The following is a 26,752-nucleotide window of genomic DNA, read 5'->3' on the forward strand; positions in this document are numbered from 1 at the left end:
GCGCGGGGTTAACGGGGGGAGGGGGGCGAGGGAGTCTCGGTCTCCCCGGGACGCGCGGGGTTAACGGAGGGGGGCGGGGGAGTCTCGGTCTCCCCGGGACGCGCGGGGTTAATAGGCCGGGGGGGGGAAAGAGAGTCTCGGTCTCCCCGGGACGCGCGGGGTTAACGGGAGGAGGGGGGCGGGGGAGTCTCGGTCTCCCCGGGGCGCGCGGGGTTAACGGAGGGGGGCCAGGGAGTCTCGGTCTCCCCGGTGCGCGCGGGGTTAACTGGGGGAGGGGGAGAGTCTCGGTCTCCCCGGGACGCGCGGGGTTAACGGGGAGAGGGGGGCGGGGGAGTCTCGGTCTCCCCGGTGCGCGCGGGGTTAACGGGGGGAGGGAGGCGGGGGAGTCTCGGTCTCCCCGGGACGCGCGGGGTTAACGGGGGGGGGGGGAGTCTCGGTCTCCCCGGGACGCGCGGGGTTAACGGGGCGGTTCCCCCCACCCGGGGGCGGGGCTCCCGGACCGCCCGTGGGTGTGTCGGCCGCAGCGTGCGTGGCCTAGCGAGTCCCGCGCGCCTGGTTCTGCCTGGCCCCGTCCCGGCCGCGGACTCCGGCTGGGCAGCGGCCCCGCCCCGGCCCGGCCCCATGGCCGCCAGCACCAAGGCCGTGGCGCTCTTCAAGCGGACCCTGGCGCTGTCTCCCCCGCGCTGCGGCGGCGGCGGCGGCCAGCGCTGTTCGTCCTCGCCGCTGCCGCTGCCGGGGGGCCGGCGCCGCGGGGGCAGCCGCCTCCTGCACCAGGGCTCCCCGCCCGGAGCCTGCCCGGCCTCGCCCCGCTTCCAGCAGCCCGTGTCCCCTCTGCTCTGCCCGCAGGACGCGCTCAGCGACGGCCTCAAGACCTGCTACCGGTACCTGAACCAGACCAGCCGGAGCTTCGCCGCCGTCATCCAGGCGCTGGACGGGGAGCTGCGGTGAGTGTCCGCCGCCGCGGGGTTCATTAGCCCGCGTCCCGGCAGCAGGAGCCCGTCACAGACTGGCCGGGACAGGAGAGGGTTCACTGGGCAACCTCCTGCAGGAGCCAGCCCTGCACCGGGGAGAGATCACTGGTGCAACGTGCTGGCCAGGTAGGGTGGCCAGACAGCAAGTGTGAAAAATCGGGACGGGGGTGGGAGGTAATTGGCATCTGTATAAGAAAAAACCTCAAATACAGAGACTCTCCCTATAAAATCGGGACATTTGGTCACCCTATGGCCAGGCCTAAACTGCATGAGCATCTAGCTCGCTGGCCAGGAGAGAGTTATATCCCAGGAGCAGGAGCCCTGGCTGCTTTGGCCAGGAGAGGGTTAAACATCAGCCTGTAGATAGCCCATGTGTCACTGGCCATATGCAAGGTACGTGCTCATTCTCACGGTGTGCTGGTAGCAGGGAGTTGTCTGAGAGCTATAGCTGAGCTTGCCTTTACCTGAGTGCTTGTTACCCATGGTGATTCAGGGTCTGGATTTTGAGATGGTCATTGGGGATGAAGCCTAGCTGTGGAGTTAGATTCTTAGTTCCAGGTGGGCTGGGGTCTGCGTCGCAGTCATGCATTTGTATTCAGCACCTTCCATGCAAATGGCTCACTAGAGTTGTTTGAAAATGTACTAATGTAGTGTAAAAATACCCTGCATTTCTCTAGCACCTTTCATGTAATGGTCATGGAGTACTTTGCAGATATCAATATAACAGTCTATGTAAGAGACACTGCAAGTGTTATTGGTGACACAGTATATGTTTATGTCAACAGTCAGGCCTTGTCTATGATCTTGAGTGCAGATTAGTTATTGTGTTACCATACCACCTAGGAGCCCTAGTCATGGACCACGACCCCATGTTCTAGCTGCTGTACAAACATTGAAGAAAAAGGTTGTCCCTGCCCCAAAGAGTTTGAAGTCTAAGTGTAGGACAAGAAACAACAGATGGATACAGACAGACAGGGCTTAGGTTTATACAGATGTTCATATATTTTAATATATAACATTCATTTAATTGGATTTCCCAAACAACGTACAAAGTACACTAGTAAACTGTACCCATTACATTCAGTACTTCTCATCCAAAGTTCTGCCTTGGTTCGTCTATGTCCCTCATCCCTGTACTCACTAACTAAACACTGTACAGTGCCCCTGTGAGGCAAGGCTGTACTGCTACTGTTTTACAGAGGTGGCATAGAGAGATTGAGTGACTTGCTCAAGGTCATGCCAGAAGGCTGTGGTGAAGCCGGGACCTGAAACCAGCTTTCTGGAGTCCTAGTGCAGTGCCTTGACCAAAAGGCCATCCCTTTCTCCCCCTCTGTATACTCTGTAAACATTAACTACTGTAGAGATTGGTTAATCTCTTCTGGATGTCTTAAAAAAAAATAGCACTTCAAAACTTGCCATTTATGCCCATAACTGGTGTCTCTGACTGCATTTCCTGGTCTTATCTAGATCATAGGCTCTCTGGGCATAGTGTGTTTGTAAAGAGCCCAGTACAATTGGGCCCTTGTTTTGAATCAAGTTCCTGGATCCTACCATGTAACTGGGTGGACTCACCCCTGCAGCGCCTCCTACTGGTTGTCCTCGGGAATTAGCTCAGTCCAGAGCGCCCTCTGCAGGCTGGTGATCCACCTTTCCTGCTACTGGCCCTGTGTCCCTCCCTGGACCCAGTGCCCTTTTACATAGGGTGCTGCCCCCTGGCAGTGACCCCTCGTTCTCAGGGTCTCCCTTCCCTAGGGAACCCCCACCCTCTATTCCCACCTTGCCTCAGCATATGGCTACTGCCAGTCATTGTCTAGCCCCACGCCCTAGGGCAGACTGCAGTATCAGCCAACTCATCACTGACAAGGACGGTTTGGACCTGCTGCCTTGGCCTACCCCTGGGCTGCACCTTGCAACCCCCAGCACTAGCTCCCTGCAGCCAGGCCCTTCTCCCTCTACAGGCAGAAGGAGACTGTGTGCCTGGCTTCTCTGCCTTATATAAGGGCCTGTTGTTCAGTTTGGGGCGTGGCCCCAGCTGCCGCCACTTCCCCAATCAGCCCAGCCTGAAAGGCTGTTTTCTCCAGCCCCAGCCTTTATCCAGGGCTGTTTTAACCCTTTCAGGGCCAGAGCAGTGGTCCACCTTGTTACATACCATAATACAAATAATTATAAAGCTTTGCAACACCTGCTTAATTAATGGATACAGAGGGATTGCTTCTCCTGCCACTGTAGTATAGCTAACTCTGGAGTGGATCAAGGCAGCTCTATAACATTGCATGGTAACACTGTTTAACAGTTTAGGGTAGAAAGGATGGAGTTCAAAATAGAACTACTTAACTTTCAATATGGCTACAACAGCACGGGGAACACCTTAATTCTTGTCGAAAGTGTCATGGGACTTTAATGAACCAAAGTGGTGAGGGCCTCAGTTTTGGGGTTCTTTCATTAGAGACTTGCTATGTACTTACATGTTATGTAATTCTTAATAGCTATCTCTACTGTAAACTGAGTAACATTTGAAATGATGAAACTCCTCATACTGCAGAGTGAAAGTCCTAAATTATTTCTCTTCACCAACTTCTGTTTCCCCCTCATATTTGATTAGCTATAGATACATGTGTATAGCACAGATACATACTTTGTATAAGGTAAGAATTGCACTATAAACAAACAATATAAAAATTGAAAGTATTGAATCCTTAACATATGTACAAGCCTATCATGCTGACCAGTGTTGTCTCACGATTATTATAATTTTTTTTTATTCACTTTCTGTCTGTCTGTATCCATCTTGTCTTTTGTCTTCTAGTTAGATTTTAGGCTCTTCGGGGCAGGGCCAGTCTTTTTGTTCTGTCTGTACAGCATGTAGCCCCAGGGGTCTTGGTCCTTGACTGGGGTCCATAGGTGCTGTGTAGTATTGGTACTATAGCCACTAATAATAATAAGCCTCGGAATTCACAATTAAGCTTCGTGCGCTGGGATGTGTTTGGCTGTGTGTTTTAACTTTAGCCAGTAGCTATTTTTCTCAGGAGTCTTTGAACAGTGGGCAAGTGTTCGTGTTCCTCGTGGTGCGGTATAGACACCCATCTTGCATGTGTCAAGGGCAGAGATCCAGTTTTAACTCTGAATGCCCTCAATTACTGTAATTAGAAACTAGCACATAACAGTGTTGGAAAGCTTTGCTTGGAGTTTTTGCAACGTAAGTTATAGTAGCCCAGAGCTAAAGCACCACATAAAAAAATATTGCCTCTTAAAATGGTAATAAGCTTTGTAAACATATTTTTAGCATTCCTTAATGTACAATCCCAGCTCCCAATACTCCTTCTGGGAATAAAAGGTGATGTATGAGATTATGTAAAAATGAAGTGTGATAAGAACAGGCCTGAAAAATTAAAAAAAAAAAAGGCATCCTATGGATGCGATTCCCAAACAAAAGCCAAACTTTCAACCTTTTTTTTTAAGTGTGTTCCATGAACATTTGCCAGACATCCCCCAATAATTATAATTAAGGCTGTGAGGCTGTCACGAAAGTTATGTGTGCTGTGACTTTTTGGGATCTCTGTGACTTCTACAGCAACCAGTGTGGCTGGCCCGGCGGCTGCCTGAGCAGCTCGGGCAGCCCCTGGGCCAGCTGCACCAACTGCTGCTGGGGCAGCCTTGGGCCACAGCACTCCTCTTTTCCCCACCCCCCCAGCAGCAGGAGTTGGGGTGTGGGAACGGGTGTTGGGGGAGGGAGGGAACAAGGACTCTGGGCTGTGCTAACTTTGAGGGGCTCCCTGGAAGTGGCAACATGTCCTTCCCTTGGCTTCTAGGCGGAGGCACGACTAGGTGGCTCTGTGTGCTGCCTCTGCCTCCAGGCACCGTCCCCGCAGCTCCCATTGGCCATGGTTCCCAGCCAATGGGAACTGCGGAGCAGGCGCTTGGGATGGGGGCAGCGCATGGAGCCCATCTGGGCACGCCTCCTCCTAGGGGCCACAGGAACATGCCGGCTGCTTCTGGGAGCCATGCGGGAGCCGGTTAGGGAGTCTGCCAGCCCCACCAGCTCACCCTCCCCTAGCACCAGCGGGGTCCCAAGCTGCATGCTGCTTCCTGCCTCCATCCCCCCTCAGAGCACCTGTGATGCCCCCAGGCTGCCCCCTCCCCCCCAGCACCCATGGTGGCCCCTTCTGCCCCCCCCCCCAAACACCTGCAGCATCCCTGGGCCATCCTTCCCTCCCCGCCGCAGAGCACCCGTGGCACCCCTGGGCCACCCCCCCGCCCCAGAGCACCTAAGTTTTAGTTAGGGGTATATAGTACAAATCATAGACAGGTCACGGGCCATGAGTTTTTGTTTACTGCCTGTGATCTATCCATTACTTTTACTAAAAATACCTGTGACAAAACATAGCCTTAATTACAATTTATTTCCCCCCAAAATACCTCCTTTAATAAAACAAACCCAAAGTTAAGTGTAGTAGTGAATAGCTAAATGATTCACTCACTTTCCCATTACCATATAATCTTTCATTGCTCATTCTTGTCCTAGCTCATTTATGCTGTTGTTTATTAATTAGCATTTAAACATTTCCAGAGTGTTAGAAACACAGTACCTAATTGGCCTTTGCAATAACTCTTTTGAAATAATTATTACCCTAATTTAACAGCTAGGGATTTTTTATAATCCTAGGGCAGGAACCTGCATTCCTCACACTCCCAAAACTTCTGCTGAAGGCACTAGGATTTATGAGTTTTGAGCATAGTAGAGAGATGATTTCTTGACCAAAACCACACAGCAAGCCAGAGCAGAGACAGCATTCAAATTCAGGAGCTGTATTGCATCATCCATGTTTAGCAGAACTCTTCATAGATTCTAGTGCTTAAAAAGACACCCGGAATATGGCCGCTTGAATGCCTAGATCCTGGCCCCAGGATCAGTCTACTATTCCAGTCTTCTCAGACTTGGGTCCCTGGGTCCTAGTGGCCGCTGGGTTTTAGTAACTTTTCTTTTACCGCTATTCTGACCAAGACTTGTTGCAAATTTGGATCTCTCAGTAAAGCAGTGGATTGTGCTGCTTTTGGCACTTTAGATCAGTATTACATTAGTCTGTTAATGATACAGTACCTTTACTAATAAGTTTAAAAAACAGCTGAGCTTTCCATCTCCTCCTACTCTGGCAAAAAGGACACACACACACACACACACACACAAAACTTGGTTTGAAGGAGAAACTATTCTGGTGTCTAAAGAAACTGTTGCACGTTGTAAGTCACTTAGTTGTGCCCCATAGTGCTAAGATTCCACATGTAAGCACATAAAACCCACAGCATAAAGGTTCAAGGCACTTTCCTTTGTGATTTAACCCTGAGGTGAGTGATACATTTGCAGTGGAATGCTCAGCCTCAGGGAAATACTCTCATGATGTGTGGGTATCCAAGATACTTACATGGCCTCCCTTACTGTAGCATCTGAGCATCTCAACCTTCGGTGTAGTTATCCTTGAAACACCCCTGTGAGGTAGGACAGTGCTGTTATCCCCATGTTATAGTCTCTCTGTGTTTCAGCTCCTTAAGTGACTGGCCCAAGGTCACACAGGAAGCCTGTGGCAGATCAGAAAATTGAACTGAGGTCTCCATGGTCTAGGCTGGCACTCTAGCTACTGGACTGTCCTTCATTTCTAGCATCTGAATGGCTAGCCCAGGTGTATCGGAGGCCAAGGATTTTCCAGCATCTGTAGCGGATCCTTTCTTGATTCTCCATCTAGGCACATGTAGTATCTAAATATGTTTGAATTGTATCTACAGTGGTTGCCACTAAATTGTTTAAAAAGGTATCGCCATTTTAATGGTGATCACTGGTACTAGCATAGCTACTACAGAGACAGATTATGGTATGAAATTACATTTTGCCTCATGATTTTTTAATTGTAAGTGTCCTTCTGGTAGATATGGGCCTGAATCAGAGATCTGGTTCTGACATGTTCAAACGCTCAGGATGTTCGAATATTGACATGAATTTTATAGCTTGAGCCCATCTCTGATTTGTATGCAGAACTAGAAATACTTTCCAGGTTGCAGAATTGGAAAGACCTTTGTTTAATTTTCAAATGTCTTTCACAAAAGCCACATGATTTTTAACTACTCGCCCATGTCATAGCGAATCTTGATAAATAGGAAATCCTTCCTTCCCTCCGTAGTCATGCTGTGTGCATATTCTATCTGGTTCTCCGAGCTCTGGACACTGTAGAAGATGATATGACCATCAACTTAGAAACCAAGGTCCCAATGTTGCATGACTTCCACTCCTATCTGTATCAGCCGGACTGGAGATACATGGAGAGCAAGGAAAAGGACAAGCAGGTGCTTGAGGACTTCCCAACGGTGAGCTGTTAGATTTTTTGTTTCAATCTATTAATTATAACCCGCTGATTATATTGATAGCTACGTATCAAGATGCAAAGAGGTTTAAAGTAGAATTGCTAGACTGGATCAGACCCAAAGTCTGCCTGGTCTGGTAACGTGACTTCAATAGTGGCCAGTACCAGATGCTATTTGGCACTGGTGCGACCACTCCTGGTATACTTTGTCCAGTTCTGGTGCCTACAATTCAAGAAGGATGTTGATAAATTGGAGAGGGTTCAGAGAAGAGCCATGAGAAATGATTAAAGGATTGGAAAACATATTTTATAGTAATAGATTGAGCTTCTTGAGTCTATATAAATCTTAACAAAGAGAATGCTAAGGGGTAATTTGATTACAGCCTGTGAGTACCTGCTTGGGGAATAAAACTTTGTTAATGGACTAATCAACCTAACAGGCAGCAGTATAACAAAATCCAATGGCTGGAAGTCCAAGCTAGACAAAGTCAGACTAGAAATAAGGTGTAAATTTTTAATAGTGAGGCTAATTGGAACCAACTTAACCAAAGGTTGTGGTGGATTCTCCATCACTGTCAATTCTTAAATCTAGGTTGGATGTTTTTCTAAAAGATCTGCTCTAGTTCAAACAGGAAGTAGTTCAGGGAAGTCCTATGGCCGATGTTATGCAGGTCAGACTAAATGATCACAATGGCCCTTTTGGCATTATGATCTATGAATCTGTTTCAGAGGAATGTGCAAGAATGTTCCATTAAGTAAATGTGGGATAATCTGTGCCCAGGAGGCAACCCAACGTGATCTTTAACAGCTAGAGATTGATTGAAGTCTCAAAGCCAAAGACTTAATATCTCAGTCTCAAAATTTTTATCGTTAATAATAACAGCAGACTGTGGAACTCATAATCAAATTTCCATTACTGGTCTTATTGGCAGAGCTCAAAACTTGGAAAACTGTCAGTATAACAGAGGATATCTCATGAGCAGATTTATCATCGTGTATGATACACTGTGGTGCTCTCCTGATCAGTACTGTTAGAAATGGCTTTTGCCATCTATGCCAAAACCCAGCTGGTTCTTCACTCTGGTTGTACATTGGAGATGACTGAGATTGCGGTCATTGGTGGCAGCTGCTGATGTGTCCCTGGGTTTGCTGTTTGACTATTGCCCAATAGATGAGTAAGGGATGTAGAAAACCAACTCATTTGTAACTCTAAATTGTCCCAGATTTTCCGGCACTTCTCAGTTTTGACACTGAGGGCTGTATTTTAAAGAACAGAGGCCTAAGATCTTATGCATTCACCCACTTGCATTTGTGTGTGTTTCACTGCAGTTCTGTGCCGCACTAGGTGTTCAGAGGGCTAGTCACTTGCATATGAGACTGCATTCACAATTTGGAAAACTGAATGTTGATCAACGTTGCATGTATGCAAATGAGGCACCACTCAGAAAACCTGGTGCTAACTATTCTATATTCCCTCGGGTTTTGAAAAAGCAGATCAGCTTCACTCAGCAAAATGGCAGACTTGCAAACTCTTGTATTCCATGTCGGAAGAGTTCAGGTGTGTCATGGGATTGATAGGCCCTGCCCACTGGAGGAAAGGGGGATGATGGCAGGAGGTCAGAGAGCAAGCTGCTCAGTTAACAGAGGGAGTAATGTGGGTGGTGGCTTTGGAGAATCTGTTCCTTTCTTATGAGGGGCTTAAGCTAAATGGAATGACCTCGTTATCAAAGAGAAGGTTGAGAGGTGACTTGATCACAGTCTGCAAGTACCTGTAGAGAGAGAAGATGCCTGATACTATGGAGGGCAATCTAGCAACAAAGGCATAACAAGACCCAATGACTAAGAAGGAAAGCTAGACCCATTTAGACTGGAAATAACAGTGAGGGGAATTAACATTTGGAACAAATTAACCAGGGATGTGGTGGACTCTGTCACTTGAAGTCTCTAGATCGAGACTGGATGTCTTATGATCTTGTTCACCCAAGAGTTACTGGGCTCGATGTGGGATTCCTGAGTTAAATTCTTAGGCCTGTGCTATGCGGGAGGTCAGATGAGATGATAATAGTGGTCCCGCCCCCAGGCCTCAGAATCGATGAAGGCCCCAGTCCTTGCTGAGCCAGCAGTTGAGCCTACTGATAGTTTCAGTCTAAAGTGTGTAAGCACACAGGGGAAAATGTTAGCCCAAGAATGTTTCACTATGTGGCTAACAGCAAGAAGTCAGACCTACTGTATTAACTATTTAAACACTTAGATCTATTGCAGAAACAGTTGCTGAAATTTTTTTTGAGTGAGCCTCATGTGGAATACATTAAAAGTAAAGGAACAGGGTAGCAGCTCTTAGAAACTTTATTTATTCCCTATAGTTTAATATTCCATTGTCAGCTTCTACCTCTTGCTTTTTCTTTTTAAGGACGAGTTTATAATTCTGATGCTATGCCTGTCCAGCGCATAATAATGTAAAAATCGGTGTTGTATTCAACATCAAGCACCATGAAAACTGCAAAGTCAAGAAATGCAAAAACCTGACAGAGTAAATCATTTAGATGCCAGGTCACTTAGATGCTTTTGAAATTTTCACGCAAGGTTTCTTAATATGAAAGTAATCACAATTTTAAACTGATTTGCAACAGCACACGTTTACACTTCCATTGCATTATATGCTGCTGTGGCATTCAGATGTGAGATGATGAAAGGGCTGTATAAATAGAGCTGTAGCACAAGTTTCCTGAACCGTTTACCAGTAATTTAACCAAAAAGTTTTGTGCATAACGGAAGTGTAATTTAATAAACTAACTCTCTCTTTATTTTTTTATTGGGGTCTAGTTAACTCCACCCTCCCTTTTCTTATTTCTATTGGTATAAAATTCCTCTTCTCCCAGCTCTGCCACCCAAACACCATCTGGGAATGCGCATGGGAACAAGACGCATGCTTCATACTGGAGTAGTTGCCCTCTAGTTACAGCATTACTTCAGTGCTCCAGCTGAGAGTCGTGCTGGGATTTGGTGAGCCACCAGTGCCGGAAACCGGGCTGGGATTCACTCACTGAATGGAGTTGTTCTGTAGTAGATTTTAGGTTAGTGTTCCAAGGAGTGCGCTTAACCCATTGCGTAGTAATTCTCACAAGAACAGGAGCAGTACAATTTCTGAAAAAAATCAGTTAATTTACAGGATTTGTAAATAGCCTGAATTTTAATTGATCAGTTAAAGGCTGGATTCTACTTCCATTGAAATCATAGGGTGGGAGGGAGATGATGTTTTTAGGTGGAGTAGTTGTTGCTAATTTTATGGTAATTTAAGATTAAGGTTCAGATTTTCATAGGAGCCTTAGGCCTGGTCTACACTACACGTTTAAACCGAATTTAGCAGTGTTAAACCGATTTAACCCTTTATATCGATATAAAGGGCTCTTTAAACCGATTTCTGTACTCCTCCCCGACGAGAGGAGTAGTGCTGAAATTGGTATTGCCCTATCGGATTAGGGTTAGTGTGGCTGCAAATCGACGGTATTGGCCTCCGGGCAGTATCCCACAGTGCACCATTGTGACTGCTCTGGAAAGCAATCTGAACTCGGATGCACTGGCCAGGTGGACAGGAAAAGCCCCACAAACTTTTGAATTTCATTTCCTGTTTGCCCAGCGTGGAGCTCTGATCAGCACGGGTGGCGATGCAGTCCCAAATCCAAAAAGAGCTCCAGCATGGACCGTACGGGAGATACTGGATCTGATCGCTGTATGGGGAGACAAATCTGTTCTACCAGACTCCATTACAGAAGACGAAATGACAAAGCATTTGAAAAAATCTCCAGGCTATGATAGACAGAGGCCACAGCACAGTGCTGTGTGACAAGCGTAACGGAAAGCCAAAGAATCAAATGGGGGGGGGGGCATGGAGGACTCCAGCTACCCACAGTCTCCGAAAAGCATTTGCATTCTTGGCTGAGCTCCCAATGCCTGAAAGGTCAAAAACATTTTCCCGGTTGTTTCAGGGTATACAAAAGGCAAAACGGGCTCCATGGTTGCCATGCTATGGCGTCTGCCAGGGCAATCCAGGGAAAAAGGGCGCGAAATGATTGTCTGCCATTGCTTTCACGGAGGAAGGATTGAGTGATGACTTTTACCCAGAATCACCTGCGACGATGTTTTTTGCATTGGGATCTCAACCCAGAATTCCAATGGGCGGGGGAGACTGCGGGAACTATGGAATAGCTACGGGATAGCTACCCACAGTGCAATGCTCCGGAAGGTGACGCTAGCCTTGATACATGGACGCACACTGCCGAATTAATGTGCTTAGTGTGGCTGCATGCACTCGACTTTATACAATCTGTTTTACAAAACTGGTTTATGTAAAATTGGAATAATTCTGTAGTGTAGACATACCCTGAGAGTAGTTCGGTGCCCGAAGCCCTCTGAATTTCAATGTGACTTGAGCACCTAACTCCCGTAAATCCCCTCTGATAATCCTAGCCCAAAGGAATATTTGGGAAGTCCAGTGATTGCTGTGAATGGCCTGAAGGCATCTATGCGAATAGCTGCTTGTCGGAGAATTGCTGCAGTGCTCAGAAATATTACCGCAATACAAAAGAGTTTATTATGTAGGCTTGGGATACAAACAACGTGTTAATTTAGCAGATCTGTCCTTGTAAGTGGTATTTACAGGAGGCTGCATTGTTCTGTGAAGTATCTTTGTTTGCTGCATTCATGTAACTGGCCTGCTCTTCTAACACATCCACTCCCGTTCAAACTATATTACAATACAACTTAGATACAGAAGGTCTCAAACTGCTGAATAACAATTCCAGACAGTTACATGGCACTGTTTGTCAGTATATCTCTCAACACTTTACAAAGGAGGTCGGAATCATTACCCCCATTTTACAGACTGGGAAACAGGCATGGAGGGGGAAGTGACTTGCCCGGGGTCACCCAACAGGCCAGTGGCAGAGTTGGGAATAGAGTCCAGGTTTCCTCAGTCCCAGCTCAGTGTTCTCAACTGTGGACAGAAAGTTTCTGTGAACTCCTTTAATCTCTCAATTTATTTATTTTAAAAAGACTGCTAGGAGGCTGTCTGTAATTACCCACAAAGGGAGAAGAGGTCTGATGCTGGAGTGCTCTTTAACGTAGCAAAGGAATAAAATGAAATGGCCGGAAGTGGATGTCACCAAAGTCCAGACTGGAAATAAGATGCACGCTGTTAACAATGAGGATAGATTGCCCAGTGATGTAGTGATTCTCTGTCATTTGGAGCCTTTAAATCAAGACTGGGTGCTCTAAAACAGGTGTCCTAGTTCAAGCACTAATGGTTGGGCTGGCAGCAGGAATCACTGGTTGCAACTGGCCTGTGTTGTGCAGGACGCCAGCCAAGAGGATCATAACGGTCCCTTCTGGCCTTTAAACTGTGCTGCTCATGCTGACATTTGTGAGCCCACAGAGAACAGAGCTGCAATAAAACACTGGAAATCATTCTATGAGCTGTTCACTTGGTGGGACTCTTTCATAAAGGTACACTTGGTGTATAGAGTTTCTTTTGTAACTCCTTCATGCACCAGCTCCCAAGTGATGCTGTCCAAGGCTGTACTGCCTTCAAGAAATTACAAGCTGCATCTGAGTTGTGGCCAGAGATCACAGGAGTTTTTGTTTCTGCACGTGCTGAATTTGTGTTTACTGCTGAGGGGCTTGAATCCCCCCCATTGAAGCCAGTGGGGAATTTTGTCAGCCCCTTCAGTGGAGCAGGATTAGACCCCAGTAGCCTGTAACTTTTTCCACCCACCCTGCTTCCTGGTTTATTGACAAATGCCACTTTCAGCACAATGTTTATTTCTTTGTGGTTTCTGCTGTAGATCTCCTTGGAGTTCAGAAACCTGGCAAAGGTGTATCGAGATGTGATTGCAGATATTTGTCACAAGATGGGAGCTGGAATGGCCGAGTTCTTGGAAAAGAAGGTTGACACCCAGCATGAGTGGGATAAGGTAAGTGAGCATTGAGAGCCCTGCTCTCAAATACGTAAAAGTTTGTTACAAGGAGGAGGGAGAAAAAAGGTTCTTAACCTCTGAGGATAGGACAAGAAGCAATGGGCTTAAATTGCAGCAATGGAGGCTTAGGTTGGATATTAGGAAAAACTTCCTAGCTGTCAGGGTGGTTAAGCACTGGAATAAATTGCCTAGGGAAGTTGTGGAATCTCTATCACTGGAGATTTTTAAGAGCAGGTTAGACAAACACCTGTCAGGAACGGTCAAGATAATACTTAGTCCTGCCATGAGGGGAGAGGACTGAACTAGATGACTTCCCAAGGTCCCTTCCAGTCCTATGATTCTATGCTCAGGGCAACGCACGTATCCCCTGCTGGAGGCCTGGCATTCTGCACTTGCTGCTCCATCGTGATGGTTACAGTTGCTTATTGTAACGCTCACCCTGGCCGTACATAGGTATCCAAGATGAGTAAAGGACAAAGTGTTAACTCTGAGTCTTGCTGTTTTGTGGGCGGCTTCCACGTGAACATAAAGATTTGTCTGAGCGATGAGATCCCTATGTAAATTTCCCAAGGCATCGATTAGCTATTTTTGTCACTGATCTTGTGGATGACAGTGGCTGTGTGCATTATTGATAGGTAAAGCATAGCACAGCTGTAGTGCAGAATTTTAGGTGGTCTGACTTACTCCCTGCCCGCTTAGCTCCTTGACTAAGAACACAAAGCATTCAGGCCCCTGCTTTGGCTGCCAGACTGTTCATTGAAATGCAAGTACATACCATAAAGCCTTGAGCAGTTTTCCTGGAACGTGCACTGTATAAAATGGGCCACAGGAGGATCTGCTCTCATTTGGGTCTTTCATCTGAGTGATGGAAGCCCGGTGCCGTTAACAGCGGTGAATGACACGCTTGCTATTTTTCCTGCATGGAGCAATGGTCTGGTGGTAGAATCCACACCGTAGAAGCATATTCTTGGTATGCGGATGTTGGCTGTTGAGAACTGGCATGAAGACACATGCCAGAGAGCCCTCGCTCAGTGTATTCCAACCCAGACTCAAATATCACTGACACTTTCAGCAAAATGGGCTTGATATGCAGCAAGTTGAACTGCATGGGAGCTATCTTGGGAAATGTCCCCTGGAAGACACCAACAACCTTAAATAACCATAAATAACCTAGGGGAGTAATTTGGATGTAGCCACATGGACTAGGAGAGAGACATTTCACAACTCATTTTGTTCTTTCCAAACCTTGCAGTATTGTCACTATGTTGCTGGGCTGGTGGGGATTGGCCTTTCCCGTCTGTTCTCTGCATCAGAGCTAGAAGACCTTATCGTAGGACAGGACACAGAGCTTGCCAATTCCATGGGCCTCTTTCTTCAGAAAACCAACATCATTCGTGATTATCTGGAGGACCAACTGGAGGGAAGAGAATTCTGGCCCCGAGAGGTAAGGGAAACCAGCACTTTTCAGATGACAACTTCTGCCTAATATGGTTTATTAGGGAAGTATTAGAGCAATGATGCAGACTCCTATTCCTTTCTGATGAGCTCTGGAGATACTGTTACTGCTTTGATACAGAGTTATGCAGGACTACTTGTTAGGAGACTTATTTCACAGAATTTATCTTTTGGTTCTTATTCGGGATATAAAAGGTTTCTAGTTTTTTTTCAAATGAAGTTGCACAAATCTTTAGGGAGTTAGGCAAAACTCTTCTGTCAGATCTCACAGTGGTATAGCCAGAAAGTCAATTGTCAGCATGCCTGTCCCATGGATAAAATCTGTTCATCAGAGTGTCTGTGGCAGCGGAGGTTTCTCCAGACAATCTTGAATGCCGTCACTCTGCTCCATGCACCAGCCCTGTTTGCAGGATGGGACAGGGTTCCTGTAATCTAAGAGGAGTTGGCCAAACTCAGATTGGGAGACCATCTTCATAACAAGGGGAGTCTGCTGCACCAACCCCAATCCAGAAGAGCATTTACACACACCATGTAACTCTAAGCATGTGAGTAGGCCCACCGAGGTCAGTGCAGTTACTTGTGCTTTAAAGTGTGTGTAAGTGCCTTTCTGAATCAAAGGCATGGATGCTTAACTTCAGAGCTACCAGCTGGGTCCAATTTTTCTCTTTCCCAGTGTGCCTTGTCGAAAGGGAATGGGACTGAATGGAATAGTAGGTCAGAGTGAACTGTGTGTTAAGGATCTTGCTTCTGACTGTAACAAAGTCTGATTACAATAATTAGGTGCAGTAAAATAAGATCTTTGTATTTGACAGTTTGATACAGGCCCTCTTATGAATATGAATGTCTGAAAAGTGCTAATGGCTGAGTGGTGTTCCTATGTACTGTTGGCGTTCCCAGGTTTGGAGCAGGTATGCCAAGAAGTTGTCAGATCTCACCAAGCCAGAGAACATTGATGTGGCCGTCCAGTGTATGAATGAACTGATCACAAATGCATTGCACCACATCCCCGATGTCCTCACCTACTTATCTAGACTGAAAAACCAAAGTGTCTTCAACTTCTGCGCTATTCCACAGGTAGGTTAATGTTTCCAGATGTTTGAACCAGATATTTTCATTGTCTTTTCCCCCTCCCACCTTCACCCCCTTTGGGGCTGGATGTCTTCTCAGTTCTATACACAGTATTTAATACTGATCCTCTTTTTTCCTCTCCAATATTAAATAAATTCAACGTGGAGATTGCCAAGCATTTTGAGTCTTTGCCTCGTTTTGAGAGAGTGGATCTTTCCCCCGAGGAATGACTCCACTCTATTCAGTGCTGCTTGTCATTTCTCCCTAGGTGATGGCCATCGCCACTCTGGCGGCCTGTTACAATAACAAACAGGTGTTTAGAGGTCTAGTGAAGATTCGGAAAGGACAGGCTGTCACTTTAATGATGGACGCCACAAACATACAAGCAGTCAAGGCTATAATGTACCAGTATGTGGAAGAGGTAGGTTTCGTGATCTGCTTTGAAAGACTCATATTCAAATGTAGCTGTTCCCTGTTTAATCCTCAGTGTTCTGCTGTTAGGGTTAAACTGGGGTTTCCACTATATCCAGCAGTTTAGCAACTGCCATTTTGCTTTAGCTAAAACTATTGAAGATTATCTAGGAACAAGGATATTAGCATGAAAAAGCTTGAAATAGTAAAGTCTGGAACATAGTTCCCCCCTGCCCCCTCTCTAGTGCTGTAAATCTTTATAGTCGAAAGTGTATTCTCCAGAAGTGTTAGCACTTCCCTGAAAACAGAAGAGTGGCTTTTATAATAAATTCAGAATAGAATTATCGTTTTTTGCAGAAGTGAAAACTACTGTTGAGATGACTAACTGCCAGTATTAACCTCTGCCCTCACTCATAATTTTCAGATTTTATATGGAATTGTGTAACATGTATGGGTGTTTAACCCCACGTACTGGTTTGTATGGATGTTGCACAGTATCCTACTGAGCAAATATAACGGGGGATTTCTCATTTTCTTTATGCCAGTCTGGTAGGTTCATATATTTCCAGTGCATCTTAAAAAATAAAGAGCTTTAATTGTTGTGGCTGTCAATTGCCCTGTCTGTGTGACAAACGTTAGTGATCTGATTGATCTGTTTCTAAAACAGTCTTTTCAGGGTGGTGCATTCCTTAAATAGGTACCACTGCACTTATTGCAGTACTCCCGTTGGAATCAATGAGAGCTGCATTACCATGGACAGCTGACCTGATTGTCTCTGTCTGAAGTTAGACATGTCCCAACCAAGATGAGTAGGCAGAGGATGGTGAAAGGGAAAGGTAGAGGAGGGGTGGGTTACAAAAATAGGTTAGGTCCCCAGTCTCGCCAAGCCACTGATGTGGCTGTGCAGTGTCTGAATGAACCAATCACAAACGCTGTATGCCATGGCCCTGGGGTCCTCACATACTTTTTTAGACTGAAAAACCAAAGTGTCTGTTGTACAAACCAAGCAGCCTTTTCCGGTGCCTGGAGTTACCTGTTGTTGTTCAGTTCAATAGCGAATAGGCCGCAGTAAAGCATTCTGTGGCTTTTCCCTGCTGGGTGGAAAGGGAAGTGTACTAAGGGCTGGTACAAGCCTGACACAATCAGCTGGGTTATTTAATAGCCCCTTCTCTGCTGGGGAATTTCTCTTTAAACAATCCCTTTGTTAGTATTTACATTTGCGGACTTTGGGAGAATCCTGCCTCAGTTATAGTCCAGAGCAAAACTCTCTGCTTTCCCAGGGCCCAGATTTCACCCTTTGTCATCCTCCATACGAAGGTTGAAACCGAGAATTCTGCTTAAACAATGTTGATTCTTGGAAGAAGCTGCTTAGGGTGGCATCACATCCCCCCAGGCAGGGCCAGCTATGGTTGTGTCTGTGGCTGCTGCTGACAACATTGTCCTGTTTTTCCTGCATTGTGTGGATAGCATCTTGTCTGAAGTGTCTGAGAACAGTATGGTCAGTCCATGCCAGGAAATATCTTGGTTCTGTCAATCAGAGTTACTTGTCTAATAGACCTTGCTAGCAAGGTGCAAATACTTTTCCAAATCCTTGAGTCAGACAGCTCCTAGTGGCTGTACAGATTCCTTGTAGCTCTGGCCTAACCTGACCTAACCATAGGAATAACATGTCTTATGACAACACGTCTAGGTCCTGTCTTCATTGGGATTTGGAGCAGCTAGCAAGGGTTTCAAAGCAAAAACCATTTTAATGTTTGTTTACTTAGACTTATATATAGGTCCTTACCAATTTCATGGCCAGAGGGTTTTAAAATTGGTCAGTTTCATGATTTCAGATGTTTACATCTGAAATATCACAGTGTTGTAACTGTGGGGGTCCTGACTCAGAAATCGATCATGGTGAGTGGGGGAGTTTACACAATTGCCACCCTCACTTCTGTGCTGCCTTCAGAGCTGGGCTCTGAAGGCAGCAACTGTGGAGCTTCTTGCAGCTGGAATGGGCTCCTGGGGTGGGTCTGATCTCCCCACGCTCCTGGGAGCGCCCCAGCCAGGAGCTCCGAGGTGCTAGTCATGGCCAGTGCTAGATTAATGCACGGGCCTATGGGCCAGGGGCCAGTGCCATTTGAAAAATGGATGCCCCAAACCCTGTCAGGAGCCACAGGGGGTGGTTGAAGCCCTGAGTACCAGCAGGAATCATGGGGACTGAAGCCCCGAGCCTTGGTGCCCCGAGCCCAAGCAGGAGCCGTGGGGACAGGGAAGCCCGGAGCCCAGGCACCTCAAGCTCCAGCTGGAGCTGTGAGAAAGACAGAAGCCCAGAGCCTGGGCACAAGCTGTGGGGGACAGAAGCCCCAAGACCAGGTGCCTGGAGCCCCAGCAAGAGTCGCAGGGGGTGGGAAGCCCTAACCCTGAGCATCCCAGTCCCCAGCAGGAGTTGTGGGGGGTGGAAGCCCAGACCCTAGCTCTGGGGCTGTTGCAGTGCAGATGTGAGGGTGTATTACCCTCATGTCTGTGCTGTCTGTGGAAGTAGGTCTGATCATCTCCTCCTCTCCCCGATAATGGCCGTGTTGGGGAAGGACAAGTTCTGTCCTCCCCAGCTTGGCTGGACTAGCAGATTTCAGGGAGATCTGATTTCATGGGGAAAGGCTTATTTCACAGTCCATGACACGTTTTTCATGTCAAATTGGTAGGGCCCTATTTATATAATAGACTCCCGTATAGGGCTGTAGGTGCCCTAACAGAGAATCAGCAGGATTAATAAACATTAAACCAAGTTCTGGCTAATGTGGCTTGAACTGGGGGCTTATCCTCTAAACTCAGTTCAGTTAGCACAGTGCTCAGGTAAAATATTCCCTCTTGGCGAGTTTCCCTGCCTAGAAGGAAGTTAGCATGGTTCTGATCCCCCCCTTGGTTTAAAAACTGGCTGGATTGCTGGTAACAAGTGTTACCTTGTTGGAATATGCATAGCACCTCCTCCACAGAAGCCATATATTGTCATAGGAATTGTGGGGTGTGGTTTTTAGGGTTACTCCCTAACCTTGTATGGGTTTTTCTCTCTCCAGATCTATCGGAAGGTCCCAAGCACAGACCCTTCATCTAACAAGACCCAGCAGATCATCGTCTCAATCCGGACAATGAGTTTGCCCAATGGTGTCGAGGTCTCCCGTAACCATTACTCCCCTATCTACCTCTCGTGCGCCATGCTTCTGGCAGCGCTGAGCTGGCAGTATCTGAGTGCGATGTCAAAGGCATCAGAGGAGTATGTACAGGCCAGCGAGAACTGAGGGTTGATGGGGAGAGGGTTGATGGGGAGAGTGAAGGTCAGTGGATGGATAAAGTTGGGACAGGTTCTTCTCTCTTCCCTGTTGGATCTGCTGCCCTGCGGGATGCCAGACTGTGTATGCCCTTAAAGCTGTGAATGGAATGGCAAGTCTGAAGGTGTCGGTTGGCTCACAGTATTGTGTGCTTCAGTCACTAACTAGCAGCTGGATTTGGCTGCATTTGCTGTTCGGATGAACAGGTTACAAGTAAGACTGGTTGAGACTCACTTTTCCTCTTTGTGGGAGACTTTTTTTACCTTAATTCTGGCCAGCAAATTTTTAAATTGTCTGTCACTTGTGATTTTGACACTTCCCTCCTGTAAAAAGTTGCATGACATGAGCCTTTGCATTCTCTCATCTGGCCTGTGTGTGTTCTGAACTCCATACTTTCATTGCTCAGCAACTGAATGTTTCCAGCAAGTCAGCCATCTTGGAAGCCACCATTCCTTCGATTCACCAGGGCAATGTCTGGCTGTTTTCTGACCCTTTCTCTAAATAGCTGGGGATCTTCCAGTACAGAGATGAGTGCGTAAGTTCTGGGACTTCCCATCCTTGTGCTAAAGAATTGTGAAGAGATACTAGCCTTAAATATTAGAGCTATTGTGATAACTTGGATGTAGCTTTCCCGTGAGATCATTTTGTACAGTTTTTAAAGAGCTCCGAGGCTGAAAGACGTGTGCTGTCTTCTGAAAGCTGAGTAGATGGCAGTACATGCAAAGCTTATTTCTCAGCAAAAGTTAAGGTGGGGAATGTGTGGGGGCAGGCTGGATGGCTTATAGGTGGGGAATGACTGCGAAGTCTGGTAGGATACAGCTGTACTGCTAGTGACGGGAGCCAAGAAGGCAGGTCTGGAGTCAGCAAACCTTCCTGAGGTTGGAGAGAACAAGTGGAATGTTGGAATCTTTCTCCCCCTGGTCCCTCTCCTGTATTTGTGCCTCCACCCAGGCTGATAGTATGGCTTAGAGGCATATAGGTATCCTCGTTAGAGTGGCAACTAATTGGCTCTGGAAGGACGGTGATTGCATACCTGCTCCCTGTGCATTCAAACTTCCTTTAGAAACATAACTCTCGTCACATGCCAGTTTTCTGTGGCTAAAGCAGCGTTCCTTTCACCCATGCCGTCTGAGGTGCGCAGATACAGCCTGCAGGACTGTCAGCAATGAAGATACACACAATGCTGGTTTTGACCCCTTATGGCTGTGTCCTTCGGGACACTGGCTGTTCAGATGTAGTCTACAGTGAATATTGTTACCTGTCCATGTTATCGATTGCTTCCAGCTCCTGTAAAACTCAAAGTGCCTCTGCTGGAGACAAGAATGGAAATTCTTCAGACTGAGACTTATGGGCTGCTTTCAGCTGCACTGGCGGAGTTCCACTTACTGCAGCTCTGAACTTAGCCTTGTCTTGCCAATTTCAGCAGGTGGCAATCTTCACAAATCTGTCCTGAAGGACCTTCATGAAGGAAACACACACTTGTCTCTCTGGACTCAAGAAAATTCTCCAACCAGCTCTGAAACAAACTTTTAAAGGCTCTTCCTGTGATGACTGTAGAAGTAGTAGGGCTGGCACCAGGAAGTCTGTTTAAAAACAGGTGGGTTGGCTGTGTTCAGAAGGTGTCCTCAATATTAACCCTCCCCCCATTTGTCTTTTAGCTAGCACAGCTCAAGTTTTAAAGCAGTGTCTTTGAATAGAGGTAAGTGTGTTTTTAAGGAGGATAGACACTTGCTGTAGCTCTGACTCACCCCACCTACTGTTACATTGTGGACTAGTGTGCCATAAGTGACTCCCCTGCTTTTCATTAACGTCTAGTGGAGTATGGCCCTGGAGGAGAGGGCTGACGGGCTATTATCAGTGCTGTTCTGGGAAGCAACTTTCCCCCCATTAAACCTTGTTCCCCAAAGCAAGCTTGATGTGGCTGCTTTTAAACAGCAGAAGCAGCTGGAGTGGTAGATGTGCACCCATTGTGGGAAAGGTAGGTGACGTTTAGGAGTTGGGATCTCTACCAGGAACTGTCTCGTGGTTCGGTGTTTGACCAGTACAGCACTACAATGCTATTACAGGGTGAGCTCTACTCCATGGTGATCTGTGTACATACTTAGCTTAATTCAACGTTGATGTGAATATTGTTGTGTTTGCTCTTTATGCTGAGAGGTCTGGGCTTAAGTTCTCAGCTTCCCTTCTCAACAATAAATTTCTTTACCAAGAAGTCGTCAGCTTCCATTATTCAGCTGGCTAATGACACTGTGTAGTGAAATCTTAGTTGACAGGTGGGAAGACATTGCTCTACCTGGGAAAGCTTTGCACAACATTTCAGTCTTCCTATAGGAACACTTCTACACTTAAAAAGCAGAAGCAGCACAAATTAAAGAGATGCCTGGCAGTGGTAGACTCTGGGATCTCAAGCTATTTGAGTCACTGCTTAACATTCTGTAACTTAATCAGTAGGTGTATGGGGAACATATGTAATAACTCTTCAGTCTAGCAGACAAAGGTGGAACATGATGTAATGGCTGGAACTGAAGCTAGATAAAATTATACCTTAGGGCTGGTCTGAGTTTAACAGTGAGTAATCATTGCAACAGCTTACTTCAGGGTGTGATGGATTCTCTAGTGCTGGCAAATTTTACATCAACAAGTGGATGGGTTTTTCTAATTCAAGCAGGAAGTATGTGGCAGTCTTATGGCCTGTATTGTACATTGAGCTTCAATCTGTGGTCCCTTCACTTGAAACTCCAAAGCGCTGCTGCAGGAGTGCTTTGAAGTGTGAGTGTTGTCAAGGCACCAGCAAGGGGGGGGGGGGGGAGGAGAGAGAAAGGGAAGAGGGAAGAGCTCTCCCAGAGCTGTAGGTACTCCACCTCCCTGAGGGGATTAGCTTACAGGCCTGGGGCACTGTTTACACTGGTGCTTTTTTCACACCCCTGAGCAAGACAGTTGCAGGGCTGTGCCAGTGTAGCCAAGACCTTAGCTTCTCAATCAGTTAACAGCTGAGGCTGTTTATTCACTGTGCTTGTTAAAACCCTGAGGTATCTGCTGGACTAGTGAAGAATAAATTTTGCACTGAGAGGCATTGCTTGCTTCAATCCTGAGCTGTCAAATCACTGCTCCAGGCCAAGCATGTAAAAGAGGTGGAGCCAGAGCTGTTAAAGGGGGGTTAGTGCCAGTTGCTGAAGGAGGTCTCATGCCAGAAGAGTTTGAGGTAGAGAAGGATGAGGCCCTGCTTAGAGCAGCAGACTGGCACTGTACATCTCAATTCAGTTTCATGCTGCACTAGAGGCTCTTGGACAACTGTTACTGTAAGCACCTAAAGCCAACATTGGAGGGTGTGACCACCCAATCAGCTGGTGCCTAACCTCCAGAGTGCCTGAATTCCTGCTGGGGGGGGGTATGCCCAAACCTCCCTCAGTCCCTACTGCCCCAGCTCAGCACAGGGGCTTGGATAAATCCAATTGGCTTACTAAACTCTGACCATGCACTGGAGGGGGATCCAGGCAGGAGTGAGGTAGTGCAGTTTAAATCCCCTTGGTTAGTCTGTGGGCCCCCACTCCCCACTGGGGAAAGGGAGAGTAGCACTCCCTAAAGTAGAGGGGGGCTGTGAGGACAAATACTGAAGGTGGGAGGTGCTCAGTATAGTAATAGGGACCTTACAGCTTGCACAGGGTAGAAGAACACCCTTGTGAGAGGCATGAAATCACATTTTTTTGCCTATGCTCCACTTCAAGCCTAACCTGGGAGGCCCATTGTGAACTCATTCCTGTTACTGCCTCCAAGGACACAGTACAAGAGCTTGGAGAAATCTTTTATTGGCACAATTGTTCCATTCAGCTACACTGAAGCCATGTTACTAGTGGATAAGTGATTGCAACAGAAGTTAGAGTCCATCTTTAAACACAAAATGCAAGTCTACTCCCCAGGTGTTACTCACTGCAGGAGCAGGGAATCTCTCCAGTAAGCAAAACCTGCCCTCTGCTTTAACCACCAGGCTCTTCCAGCTTGTTACACTAGCAGCAGTTAACTAAATTAGTGCCACCACCTCCCATGCACACACCATTCTTCATCCATCCAATTCCAGCCCCTTCCCCCTCCTCAGCTAAAAATGTTAGCTAGATTACTAGTTGCACAAGCTACAAGTGAGTTGAAGTTACGGCTTGACTACACAGGCCATTAGCACCACAGGCAGGTGACTCTTAAAGCATTCTAACATGCATTGATTTGTCCAGGTAGACCCTGCTGGTGCCTGCTCAACCTAGTTCCATTTCTAGGTTAGTGCACTTTAGAAGCCTCACCCCTGGAGTGTGCATTCCCCATCATACAGACAAGCCTTGAGAATCATACAGAACCCTCTTCTCCTACCCAGCCTGAATTCAAATTTGCAGTCACTAAAGCACTATAGGACAGAATTGCCATTGCAGAGTCAGCCTACTGCCCAAAGGCTGCTTTCAACCAATCTGCTGAACCACACTTTGAGATAAGCATCTGCCAGAAGAAGAGAGGCAGCAACCCTGCCCAATTAATTTTATCCGCAAGCCCCACATTGACCTTCATTTGAACACCACAGTTGCTTTAGTTCAGTTAGATGTTCTTAGCATCCATGTGCCAGTATAAACAGGCTAGTTGATCATATTACAGGTCTGGGGGGTGATAACTGGTTGAGGAGCCAAGTGGTTTATTTAAAAAAAAAACACTAAGCAGAGGAAGATATTATGAACAGCTTAGTTGTAGGAGAGCCTTATTCTACTCCATCCAGAGCCAGCCCATCAGTATTGTGTCATTAATAGGCTCCCCCTACTCAGGAAACAAGGTTAGCAAATAAACCTAGGCATATGTTTTCAGAAGTGCATGTGCAATGTTTACAACATAGACAAGGGTTGGCACATACCCACTTCTGAGCAGCTAGGTCTCTGGGCACACAGCAGTGCAGAAGTCAAACTTGGGGACAGCAGCCAGCAAGGCTGCAGCTGCATGCATTGTCTTAGAGATGGAAGAGACCCCCTAGGTCATCCAGTCCTGCCTCCCAGACCATCCAGGTACTTTGGCCTATCCTGGTGTGTTTCCAAAATGAAGTGATTGCTTCACCCAAGCTCGGACAAGAGGGTTCACTGAACAAGGCTGGTAAAAACCAGAGTTTCTCAGTCATCCCAATATTGTGGTGAGTGATGAGCTGTCACTTCTAGCTCAGTCCTTTGAGAAGGGAATGCTTGTGTGTAGCGAAGCCACACAAACTGGCTGGGGAGCAGAGAGCTCCAGTAGAAAAGGCAGCTAGCGCATGGATACAGAAACCACCTCCTTCATCCCCAACACACAACTAAACAAGATAAAAAGGTTTTAATAAGTAGCTTCAACCATAGTCTCATGAGTGCAGGCTCTGTGCCCAGCCTGCTCCTGGATATAAGAATCAGAGGCATGATTATCTGTAGTTTGATGTCTTCAGTTGCACCCAAGCCAGGGGGTTAGATCCTCTTCCAGTACAATTCTGTTTTGGGGATGCCAGCCACTATCTCTGATTCGATTCCGCAGTGGTCCTGCCCTCGGAGGATTTTAAAGAAACCTGGAGAGGTTTTAAAGAGAGAGTCACTAATCCCACGTGGGAGAGGAAAAAAAAGTCAACCTAGGGCATTCTTACTCTCCAGACTGGCATCAAACACTCCCTGTGGCATGATGGCCTGAGTTCCTTCTGGGCATCAGAGCTCCAGGCCCTCTTCTCTTGTTAGAAGATGTATGCTCACTTCCTGCACTTCTGCTAAGGCTCCCTGTTACTCACAGGTCAGCCCCCCATGTTAGGCCAGGTGAGATCCTTTTATTATGCTTACGAGGGCCATAGAGTGCCTCAGCCGTTGGATTTAGCCCCTTCCCACCCCTGGAGGGAGCTCTGACAGAGGGAACTAAAGCACAGGGTAGAGAACGACTTGGCCCAGGATCACACAGGGAGTCTGACCAAGCCCAGAACTGAACCTATGAACCCCCTGCCCAGTGAACTACCCACTACACCACCCTCCCCTTCCCCAGCAGAGTTGCTTCAGCCACTGTTTCTCCTCTCTGTTGTCAGTCAGTCACACAATTAAGGGCATGAAGACTACTGATCAGCTACTTCCATCTTATCTCGCCCCCTATCTGAAGCCATGGGGCAGGGAAGGCTCACCAAAACCCAAACCCAAGAGACTTCCCATGGGTCCAAAATGCCACTGGGAGGGACTTCCTAGCTGACCTTGAGTAAGTCCCTGTCTCAGTTCCCCCTCAGTGGAGGAGGAGGCTTCCCTGTTTCAAAGGGGTGTTGTGAGAACAGATGGGAGATGCTCTGAGCACCAGGGTGAAGAAAACCATAGAAAAGCTTACGCAGGCAGGATCAGTCAGTATCTGGAGAGCCCTGCTGGAGACACCCAATCACCCATCTCCTACAAGGTCATACAACCAGATCAGCAGCACTGCATGAAATGCCCACTGCACAAGCTCATGGACTGTGCAAGGTTTAGCTCCAGGCTCTGCCAGCTAGGTCAGTACTTTCCTGCTAAACAAACAGAATCTGGCTATTCCTAGCCAGCCTGCTAGAAGGAAGAGAAGGTCTTTAAACTCCTGCTTCCTATGAGCGCTCCAGTTATACCAAGGTTTAAAGGCAGGCAGATTAACCCTCTAGAAAGAGAAAACAAATCCACCATTCTCGTCTGCTCCAAAGTACATCCTGGCTGCTTACCATTGTCACCCCAGTCAGTGTTCCAGGAGTTTGCAGCCAGCCAGTAGGGGGTGCCATTTTCTACGCCCCAACCAAGGATTCTGATAGCATGGCCACCAACCTCTCCTCCGGAGACATGCTGGTAAACACCTGCAGGGGGTGATATGAAACGAGATCCTAGTCAAGGGCCCTAGTTTTCCTACTGTGGACTCCACTTGGGGGCGGGTGGAAGGGATGGGGACTTAGAATTGATGTTATTTCATTAGTTTATTTCAAGTTCTTATGGTATCAGAGCACCAAGAGATGAAGGAAGCACAAATGAAGGGTAAGGTTTTTTTGGGTTTTTTTAAACCAACAAAAAACATTTTTGGGCAAGGAAATTTTCATTCAAACACACCTGAAGTTATGAAAAAGTTCTCTCAATACAAAACCAGAGGTGACTTTCCTAGTATTGCCAAACTCCAGAAAGGCCGTGGGGCTGTGTGTGTTCCTCACACACTGCATAGCCAAGTCTCAAAAGGAAGCAGCAACAAACACTCAATCC

At 47.0% G+C, this 26,752-nt stretch overlaps 2 protein-coding genes across 6 annotated transcripts in view; one reads left to right on the forward strand and one right to left on the reverse strand.

The window, feature by feature from the left end:
• FDFT1 (farnesyl-diphosphate farnesyltransferase 1) overlaps positions 1 to 21,750 on the forward strand; it is a 58,334-nt gene extending 36,584 nt beyond the window's left edge. Inside the window, exons 2-8 of one of the 5 annotated variants that reach the window (XM_030555210.1) lie at positions 847 to 944; positions 7,142 to 7,325; positions 13,162 to 13,290; positions 14,546 to 14,737; positions 15,646 to 15,822; positions 16,085 to 16,237; positions 19,287 to 21,750. In XM_030555210.1, the coding sequence (XP_030411070.1) occupies positions 847 to 944; positions 7,142 to 7,325; positions 13,162 to 13,290; positions 14,546 to 14,737; positions 15,646 to 15,822; positions 16,085 to 16,237; positions 19,287 to 19,508 (1,155 nt within the window). In that variant the 3' untranslated portion in view covers positions 19,509 to 21,750. Of the gene's footprint in view, positions 1 to 621; positions 945 to 7,141; positions 7,326 to 13,161; positions 13,291 to 14,545; positions 14,738 to 15,645; positions 15,823 to 16,084; positions 16,238 to 19,286 lie in introns of those variants that run through there. The other 4 variants (XM_030555209.1, XM_030555211.1, XM_030555213.1 and 1 more) reach the window with 4 other exon arrangements.
• Positions 21,751 to 23,325: 1,575 nt separating this feature from the next.
• Positions 23,326 to 26,752, reverse strand: part of CTSB (cathepsin B) — a 28,740-nt gene continuing 25,313 nt past the window's right edge. The window contains exons 9-10 of the mRNA XM_030555216.1: positions 26,230 to 26,358; positions 23,326 to 25,089 (exon numbers count right to left, since the gene is read on the reverse strand). Coding sequence (XP_030411076.1) covers positions 24,992 to 25,089; positions 26,230 to 26,358 — 227 coding nt within the window. The 3' untranslated portion in view covers positions 23,326 to 24,991. The remainder of the gene's footprint in view (positions 25,090 to 26,229; positions 26,359 to 26,752) is intronic.

The sequence above is a fragment of the Gopherus evgoodei genome, chromosome 3, assembly GCF_007399415.2.
Source record: "Gopherus evgoodei ecotype Sinaloan lineage chromosome 3, rGopEvg1_v1.p, whole genome shotgun sequence".
NCBI lineage: Eukaryota > Metazoa > Chordata > Testudines > Testudinidae > Gopherus > Gopherus evgoodei.